The sequence below is a fragment of the Symphodus melops genome (genome assembly GCF_947650265.1).
Source record: "Symphodus melops genome assembly, chromosome: 7".
Classification (NCBI taxonomy): Eukaryota; Metazoa; Chordata; class Actinopteri; order Labriformes; family Labridae; genus Symphodus; species Symphodus melops.
Window position 1 is genome coordinate 3412155 of NC_136697.1, and position 10146 is coordinate 3422300.

A 10146-nucleotide genomic window follows, 5' to 3' on the forward strand; every position below is an offset into this window, starting at 1 on the left:
AACACAGTGACAGTCAATACCATCAATATTGAAGATGACATGGAACCAATGAAAAGGTTGATCAACCACTACTCGGACTGGCATAAACTAAAAAGATCAGTGGCCTGGATTTTAAAGCTGAAGGAAACCTTGCGCCAACTGAAAGATGAAAGAAAGGAGTTCTCGAGAACAGTCAATCAAACTGAAAAAGACCCTGAAAAGCAAAGATCAAAGTTAGCAAAGCACATGAAAAAATACAAAACAACAAAAGAAAAGAAACCACCTACCTTAGAGGATTTAGTCACTGCAGAATCCATAATAATCCAGTTCAGCCAAAGACAACACTACAGAGAAGAAATTAAAGCTCTGCAAAAAGGAAAACAAGCCAGTCGAAACAGTCACCTGTTCAAACTGGATCCGATTCTGCAAGATGACACATTGAAAGTTGGCGGAAGACTCAACAAATCGGCCATGCCAGAGAACGCCAAGCATCCAGCGATGCTCTCTAAGCATTGTAGAGTCGCCACATTGATCTTGAGAGACATACATCAAAGAACTGGTCACTGCGGACGCAGTTACGTCATGGCACGATTAAGAAGCAAGTATTGGATCCCACAAGCCAATTCTGCCATCCGAGCAATAATCAACAAATGTGTAATATGTCGCAGGATAAGTGGAAAAGTTGGAGAGCAAAAGATGGCGAACCTGCCTGAGGATCGCCTCTTGCCTGACAAACCTCCCTTTACGAACACTGGCGTTGATTATTTTGGGCCATTTAATGTTAAGCGGGGCCGGAGTACAGTCAAGAGATACGGCGTATTGTTCACCTGCCTTACCCTTAGAGCCGTGCACATCGAAGTGGCAGACAGCCTTGATACCGACTCCTGCATCAATGCAATTCGGCGTTTTGTGTCCAGAAGAGGTCAAGCCTTCTCCATCGCTGCCCCCTCCCTCTGGAACTCACTCCCCAAACCCATCTGTTCCTGCACACACCTCCCAACTTTCAAGACCATGCTCAAAACCCACCTCTATAAACTAGCTTTTAATACTTAACTTCTTCTTTCCCCTCTTCTCTTTCTGTTTCTCTGTCTTTTAATGTTTTTTACTGTTTTTAACTGTTTACTGTGATTTCTTTTTTACATGTAAAGTGCCTTTGAGCCCTCGTAAAAGCGCTTACAAATTAAATGTATTATTATTATTATTATTATTAAGTTACCATCATGCGCTCTGACAACGGCACAAACTTTGTCGGTGCTGAAAGGGAGATGAGGGAAGCAATTCAGCTCTTTCATCATGACAAAATCGAAAGATTCTTGCAACCAAAGGGGATACAATGGATATTCAACAGCCCAGCAGCTTCCCACCAGGGCGGGATTTGGGAGAGGCAGATTCGGACTGTCCGAAAAATCCTCAATTCTCTGTTGAAAGAACAAGTTGTGAACGATGATTGTCTTCAGACAGTATTGTGTGAGGTTGAGAGCATCATCAATGGCAGGCCACTCACATGTATCTCAGATGAAGTGAATGACCTCGAGCCTCTGACACCGAATCATTTGTTGCTGTTGAAGTCACAACCAATCATGCCTCCCGGCATTTTCAGCAAAAACCATGCATACACAAGAAAACGCTGGAAACAAGTCCAGTATCTAGCTGACTTGTTTTGGACCAGATGGACCCGCGCGTACCTCCCACTCCTCCAGGAACGACAGAAGTGGTCAAGACCGCGAAGAAACTGAGATGTTGTGTTGTTGATGGATAATTCGTCACCTCGTAACTCCTGGCTCATGGGGAGAGTGGTAGAGACCTTACCTGACTCCAGCGGAGCAGTTCGTAGAGTGAAGATAAAAACCAAGAGCAGTCTCTTGGAAAGACCTGTTAACAAACTGTGCTTGTTGGAAGAAGCAGTATCAGAAAGGAGGAAGATTCATAAGGAATAACTTAATAAGTTGGACATTTCATAGACATTTGATTTAATTTGGCTCTTAAGGTTTTGTTTGTAATTGTTTAGTCCGCCTGCCTAACCAGTTAGGGGCCGGGTAATGTAAGAGCCAATATGCCTATTGTTGATTTGATTATAAATATTTAGTTAAAAATGATTGAAATTTGATTTTCAGTACGTTCATGTTAATTCATAATGTTTAAAATGGTTTGTAAAGTCATAATTTAGTCAATATAAATTATTTTTTATGTTTCTAAATGTTTTTGGTCATGACATCACTGCGTATTTAAATGTGACGCATGTAACGTAGGTAGTTGGAGTCAAGTGTTGATGGAAGCAACACAGTTTTTTGACCGTGCTTTCGACCTTTGTTGTACTTTTATTTTACTTTGAATTTTTTACAGTAAACCTTTTAAAACGAAGAAAAAGTTGTCATTTATTCGCTCGCGTTGCAAATACTGTGAGTTGACTCCAACAAGTGGTACAAAGGACAAAGAAAGAGACGGATTGCCACTACACAGATGAAGAAGTGAAAAGCTTAAATTTCAAAGTAACCACGGAGACCCATGTCGGGGTTGAATGGTTACCTGGTAGAGGAGGTAGACGATAGGCTGGTTTACCTGAAGGACCTTCTAACAGAACACACTAATTACTACTCTCACCTGTAACCTGACCTGGTTCCCTGTTTGTGTCTTATAATTTACCATCGTGTTGTTTACTGTGAACTATTCACATTGCCATGGTTACAGGAAGTGGGATCCCACTGGATGACTGCCTGATGAAAGCACGTTACACACCTGCTCAGGTGTCTTACCTGATCAGCTCTCAACAACACGCCAGGAGGCAGTCACTTCATTTGATTTTCTATAAACTCAAATTAAAGTGATCAGACCTGAGTGTGTGTGTGTGTGTGTGTGTGTGTGTGCAGGAGACAGCTCCAAACATGGTGAGTACTTTGTCTTAGTCTGCAGAGATATGTTCACACTAGATAGATAGATAGATAGATAGATAGATAGATAGATAGATAGATAGATAGATAGATAGATAGATAGATAGATAGATAGATAGATAGATAGATACTTTATTGATCCCGAGGGAAATTCAAGTAAGAGACAGGATTCTTAGTCAAACTCAGGCTGTGTTGATGTGTCCATGATGGGATACTACATTGAGGTTACATCCAGGCGGAGGCGAGTTTACAGACTTTACTCTTATTGGTGCAACAATGCTGTCTGTTCTGTTCGTTGAATGTTTAAATAAAATAAATGTCAAATATCGTCACCTTGTGAAAATAATCGCCTAAATCGTTTTTTCAAGTTTTTCAGGAAACACAGAACTGAGCCAGATGTTGAATATATGATATTTTTGAATTATTTTACTGAACAAGGTAATGAAAACAGATCACTAATGACGTACTAATAACAATGTTTGTCAATTATGTAACATGAGAAAAAGAAATGACTTTTTTTAACACGCGTCTGTGATGTAGGCTGTTTTATTTTGTCTTCTGAAAAGTGTGATCACATGATCTGTTTAACTGAGGTTATAGGCAACTTTACCACAGGTGGGCAGCATCATACAGAGTTGATTTAGGCACAATTATTTTAACAAGGTGACGATATGTGTTAATGACATATACAGTATATATAGCCTAATATTCACTAAACAAATCAACATATGTATTTGTATTATTTCTAAAGTATGATGAAGGTATGATGGGTTACAGGACAGCTGTGATCTCATTTAAAGGTTACATTCAGGTCCTTCATTGTTTTTTTAAATCAAATGTTGAGACATCGTTTGTATAAACGGAGATGGTGTTGCCGAGGAGCCGTCAGCGTGCTGATGACGTTGAGACAGAAAAAAGCGACTGAAAGCTGCTTTTAAAAATCTGTTTCTGTCAGCATGATGATTCAATAAAGTATGAGACATCGTTTCAAGCCTCACAGAAGTGACTGGAGTATGAGCAGAGCAGAGCACGTGACAGCCGAGTTTAAATCCTTTCTTAAAACATTTAGCGGTCAGCCTCCTGATATTTACTTGAATTTGTATTTTGAGTCATTATTTTACGAGTGTTGTCCCCGCACTATGGGACTGTACTGATCCTGCCAGAAGGATTAAAAATGTAAAAATAAAAAAACAATAGTTTTTACATTTTACATATAATTAGGTGAAATATTTCTGAAATAATTCAACATTCATATCCTAGATTTAGAGCAGTGGTGTCCAAACTTTTTTTCTTGCGGGCCAAAATTGTCGCGTTAGAATCGCTCACGGGCCACAGGTTGTTTTTTTTTTTTTTTATAAATATTGGAAGGAACTTTTTGTATTTTGACCTCTTCAAAAAATAATGTAAATACACAATAACTAATTGCAGTGGGAAACTGTTGTGTTCTAATTTTTTGGAAAGAATAGTCAGGCTTTTATAGGTCTCCCTCGCTAACATGAAAAATAAAAAAAGAATGAAATATGCCATCTGATGAGGCCTGGGGCCAAAATCTTCTGATTCTTCGATTGAAGTCAAGGGCCACAAACAATCCACTCAAGGGCCACAAATGGCCCCCGGGCCGCACTTTGGACACCCCTGATTTAGACTTTATGGTAAACATCTGTGTTGAACTACTTCCTGTCTGTCTGTTGCAGGTCTCTCTCTCAGCCCTCAGGTTGTTTGCAGCGTTGGTGTGTGTGTTCTGTGTTGAGGAGTGTGTGTGTTTCCCAAACGGCTCAGTGGCGTTCTCTTGTGGTAGCTTGACGCCGGTACACCCAAACTTCACCCCCTCCACCAGCAGCCCCCCCTTCATGGTGTCCACCTCCAGCTCCACCTACAGGCCTGGAGGAGTCATCACTGGTGCGTCGGATTAGATATTCTGTTTTCTTCACCTCTCTTCCCCCTCTGACCTCCACATCTTTGAATGTGACCCAGTTCTTCCTGGGGGGTTTATGTTTAACACTTCACAGGTCAAAGGACACATGTTGTCCCCCCTGTCTGTATCATGTTAACCCTCTGTCCTCTCCCTGCAGTGATGCTGGAGACAAACAGCTCCACAGAGTTTCAGGGTTTCATGTTACAGGCCAGGAGCAGGGACGGAAACGGTAAAGTATACAAAGTGTGTTTAAATACGGGCATCACTGTGAAAATCCCTGAGAAAGGATGGACTGCAGTGTGATGTTTGTACGTGGATTACTGTTAAAACCTATAAATGTGGCTGCAGTTCCTTCAGCGTGCACTAGAGGGTGTGTCCTGTCGTGAGTCAGTCTCCATAGAGCCCCATGTTAAAGAATGAGCATGTGCACAGCTCAGCACAGAAACACTTTGGATCCTTATCTCTCTTTAAATGACTGTACACACTTCATTTCTATACAACTCGCCTGTTTACATTGTAGTGAGGCTGAAAGTGATGAATAATTAGGGGCGTGGCCTCTTTAAGTGACAAGCAGGAGATGCTCAGTGTCTCAGCGTATTGAGCCACTGAACTTTAAACTCTGTGAGTCAGTTTAACTCTGAGTGTTGTCTCATCATGTTATGTCACCGCCCGGCTCTTAGACTGCGACAAGGACCAGAACCACGCAGGTAAAGTCCTTAATGAAGTCATTGATCAAAAGAACATATAAAGAGTGTAAAGTGCGCCGTGGGTGTTGTTGATCTAAAAACAAAGACGCCAGAAGCACAGGCGTGTGGTCAAGCGTGGACTCTGGGCCCAGGATGCTGCTGTAGGACAAATCATGAGAATGAGTTTCGTATGATTCAGGGAGATTCTTTATGGTCTCTTTGTATCTGGCTTCCAGTCGTGCGGTGGCCTGTGGGGAAGTTCACCAACATCGACCTCTCCCAGTTCACCTCTCTGCACTGTCAGAGTCAGCAGGTGAACACACGACGCATTCATGTAATGTAGCCGTAGTCTACATCATACAGGTCTATCAGTGTGTGTGTGTGTGTGTGTGTGTGTGTGTGTGTGCGTGTGTGTGTGCGTGTGTGCGTGCGTGTGTGTGTGCGTGTGTGCGTGTGTGTGTGTGTGTGCTGTGTGTGTGTGTGTGTGTGTGTGTGTGTGTGTGTGTGTGTGTGTGCGTGTGTGTGTGCGTGTGTGTGTGCGTGCGTGTGTGCGTGTGTGCGTGTGTGTGTGTGTGTGTGTGCGTGCGCGTGCGTGCGTGCGTGCGTGCGTGCGTGCGTGCGTGTGCGTGTGCGTGCTGTGTGTGTGTGTGTGTGTGTGTGTGTGTGCAGAACTCGACTGTCAGTCAGGCCACAGGATCGAAGAAGAAAAAGGTCCAGGTGACTTGGGAGGCTCCTGATCATTCTGCAGACATCTACTTCAGGTACTCGTGGTCCATACCTGATCACAGCAGACGTGCACTGACTCTGGCTGACCTCCATGCTGTGTTGTTGTTGTTGTTGTTGTTGTTGTTTACAGTGCGACTGTGGTCCAGGACTACAGCACATTCTGGGTCGGGCTGACCAGCAGCACTCTGAGACGGGAGAGCAGCTCTGCAGCCGGACGAGTGAGTACTGACCGACCTTCACTCACTCAACCACTTTTTTTATTATCCTCAGTTTCCTGAGCACTGCCGGGCTGCCCTTGAGCAAGGTACCGAATCCCAAATTATTCTGACTTGAATGAAAGAAATAATAATAAACATCTGTCCGTGTGCTCTGAATCTGCTGCTTGGCGTGCGTCGGCCATGTTGGCTGCTTCACCTTCATCCATGTGGCTCTGAATTCTCCCGCTCGCTCACAGACATCACGCTCAGTGTTTCTTTCCTTGACATCTGTCCTGTGTGATATGTCCCGGGCCGTGATGTAAAATGATTGAAATGCATTTCAGCGAGGTTAATGAGCCTGTTATGGAAGGAAGCTGAAAACATCGAGTGACATGTTTGAACCTTTTTAGATCGCTGCACTCGATGACGAGCTGCACGATGAACCTGAAATGTTTCTCTCTCTCTCTCTCTCCAGGTCTTTTCCCCCTCAGCTCTGCTCTTCATCAGTCTGCTGAGTCTGCTTGTTTACTGCTAATACACACACACACACACACACACACACACACACACACACACACACACACACACACACACACACACACACACACACACACACACACACACACACACACACGCGCACACACACACACACACACACACACACACACTGTGATTTGAAATGCTTTTTGGTGAACTGGACGACATCCACAGAAGACTTCTCGGGTGGATTAAAGTGAAGGCGAAGCATCATTGATCATTGATCTCGCTCTGACTGCTCTCGTGACAAATCATCGAGTCCATCAGCGAGCATCATCGACCTTCAAGACCTCCGTTCAGACAGCCGGTGTCCGAGGCTTGTTGCTCCTTTTCTCTCTTTTTCAGGTTTATTTCAGAGAAAGAGCAGAGAGAGTAAGAAGTGACATGACATGAACAGGGCTTAGCTACAGAGGGCTACAGCCGCCGTACATGAGGTGCCTGCACCAACCACTAGGCCACCAGTGTCTTTATTGGGTGGGACAGCTGAGGAGGATCAGGGATGTGTGGGGGATGACATGCAGCTGGGGCCGATGCCAGATTTGAACCCAAGGCTGCTGCGCTGAGGACGATCTGCGTGACATAACCGCTCGGCCCTCATCTTGAAATTAGAAGCAAATATTTGGTATTTTAAGGTTTAAAAACGAGCGCTCGCATGTCTTTAAGACTGTGTGTGAATAATGGAGCGGTTGTTTTGCACGCTGTGATTGATTCCTTCTTCACAGCAGCATGTTGTCAGGGCAGGTTTGGTGAAGTTAAGAACTTTAAAATGATCCAAATTTAAAATGAGAAGTCAAATATGGAAGACTGTTGAGAAAGTTTGTTCAGCTCTGTAACCTTCAAAGAATAATGATGGAGAAGAACGGAGGAGAGCTTTCTTCCTGGACGACTCGTCTCGTGTGTTCATCATTAAATACTAACTTTATGACTTTTCAATCATGTAGCAGATTCATTAGAGATGTCTGATCATTGTTTAATCACCACATAAAGCTTCCTGTTTCAGCTCCATGTAAAAGGCTCTATAATAAAAAAATCAATGCAGCTGCTGCAGTGTGTCCTCAGTGAAGGTTTGATGTGGCAGGTAGAATAAAGGACTGAAGACTACATCTAAAGGGGGGAAGCGTCTCTCTATTGTGGTTTACAGTTACAGGTCCAGCTCCTCTGAACCTCTGAAGCACTCTGGGGAGGAAGAAGCAGCCTGGCAGGACCTGGAGAACATGCAGCCACGTGAAGGTCGCGCTGCTTTGCCTGTGAAAGAAGAAGGATGTCACTATATGGTTTAAGGACAGGGGAGGCTGAGCCCCCAAGAGACGCACAGGATGTGAGCGTGTGAACACAACATTTCACAAACACAAATAAAGACTGAGAAATGATCTATTATCAATATATACAGTGTATGTCTTGGCTTTTTCCACATTCTAATCATTACTCTCCTTAATATAAGCTCAAGTTAAATGAGTCTTATATGGTGCACCTTGATTAAAATGCTTCATATCCATATTGAGTTCCATCATATTCAAAGACTGTCTGCATCTCTAATGACTCTGTGAAATCCTTTAGACTCACCTTTCCAGTTGTTGAGTCGCCGGAGAAAAGCTGCTGTCGTGTCTGGACAGTGACCCTTTTGAGTTCAGCTTCCCTTTTCGACGGGAGGAGCTACTGTTGCGTCTGGAAGGTGGCCTTCTTTTATGTATTTTTTAGCTTTCCCTTTTTGCGCTCCCCACTTTAATTGCTGTTTTTTGGGCCGAGTGTGGATTTGTAAGCAAATATAAAAAAAGCTGTTTATCTCCTGTAAGTGAGAAAAGGTCTCTGCTTTTGAGGATGAAAAAGGTCCCGGAGTCCGGGGTCGGCTGCTCTCAAAAGCTCTGACTCTCATGTCTGTTTCAAGCGTGACTACATGTGTATCATAGACATTTGCATAAAGCTACTGTAAAGGACCAATCAGTCTGCTGCATAGGGTGGGGTAATACACGTGCATCAAATTAACTCACATAAGATTTCTTGTGAGAGACAAAATCAACTTGCATATGTGTACTGCAAAGGGCAGATAAGTCCCCCCCCCCTTCTCTAAGCACAACATAACACTGGGTGGTTGCCATGGAAACGAGCAAAAAGCATGCACAGATATGTATTTCGTTTAACAACTCTTTTTAAATGAGACAAGACAAATTTCCCCCTTGTGGTTTTTCTTTAGTAGGCCGGGTGAACTTGTGAACTTTCCACTTGTTTTTCTCAGCAGGCCAGATGACCGTTCATTTTTTCATCACTGCCCTGACTCCTACAGGTCAATGGGGTTGCAGAGTGATTATTATTATTATTATTATTATTATTGTTATTATCCAGAGATGATAATCTAAGTGAATGAGCTCAGCTCCTGTTTCAGCTGTGTATCCATGCATAAAGTGAGAAACACAGGTTATATTGTTATTTATTTCAGCTCATATTCTGACCACTTTATATTGAATTTGTCGGCACTTTCTGTAAAAAAAATAAAAAAATAAAAACATCAAATTATTTATGGGGGCTTAAGAACATTTTAGGGAGGCTTCAGCCTCATGACGCCACTGCTCCCGTTAAAGATCCTTGACAGAGGAGAAGTGCAGCGACAAGGACTCGAGTACACGAGGGAACTGAACATGACTTAAATGGGAGACTGGAGATGTTCTGAACAACAGGAATTAAATAAATGTTAGATATTGTTAGAATTTGGTGTATTGAAATGTTAATTTATCTTTATTGGTATGTAGTTGATCATTCATCTTTATTCCATGAACATTACTGAAAACCACTGTTTACATTTTCACTATTGACTTGTAACATTCAAAATGTTTTATAACAATAAATAATTGTCTGGGACATTATTCGCTTATTTAATCAAGTTTATATATGTACAACTCAGTGTTGTCAATGACTGCAGGAGTTTACAAAAACACAGATAACCATGTGAAACTGAAAACGTGATTTTTTAACCCATCAAAAAGGTCATTTGAACCCATTTTAGGGTAGAAAATGGAAGTCTATGTGCTGGGTCAAAGGTCAACCCAACCCTGCCGCCCCACATCGCTTCAGTAAAGAGAGAGGAGAATCTGACGGCTCCAACTTCTGTTTCTAACTAATGATTTCTTAAATGACATCTTCAGTGGTCAAACTGTATATTTGTAAACAGAAACCAGCATTCATTGATCTGTGTGAATGTTCTGCAGACTTACTGTCAATGTTAA

The 10146-nt window shown here is 42.6% G+C and overlaps 1 protein-coding gene across 1 annotated transcript; it reads left to right on the forward strand.

The window, feature by feature from the left end:
* Positions 1-4601: 4601 nt before the first annotated feature.
* Positions 4602-7238, forward strand: LOC306827282 (putative ferric-chelate reductase 1). The gene is made up of 6 exons (XM_079348990.1): positions 4602-4766; positions 4940-5011; positions 5705-5781; positions 6138-6229; positions 6325-6412; positions 6867-7238. The coding sequence occupies exons 1-6, from the start codon at positions 4718-4720 to the stop codon at positions 6924-6926; spliced, it is 438 nt and encodes a 145-aa protein (XP_079205116.1). The 5' UTR covers positions 4602-4717; the 3' UTR covers positions 6927-7238.
* Positions 7239-10146: the final 2908 nt, after the last annotated feature.

Coding starts and splice junctions, on each gene's coding strand:
- LOC306827282 (XM_079348990.1), top strand. CDS start 4,718: ATGGTGTCCACCTCCAGCTCCACCTACAGGCCTGGAGGAGTCATCACT. Junction 5,012..5,704: donor CAGGAGCAGGGACGGAAACG/GTAAAGTATACA, acceptor TCTGGCTTCCAG/TCGTGCGGTGGCCTGTGGGG. Junction 6,413..6,866: donor GCAGCTCTGCAGCCGGACGA/GTGAGTACTGAC, acceptor CTCTCTCTCCAG/GTCTTTTCCCCCTCAGCTCT.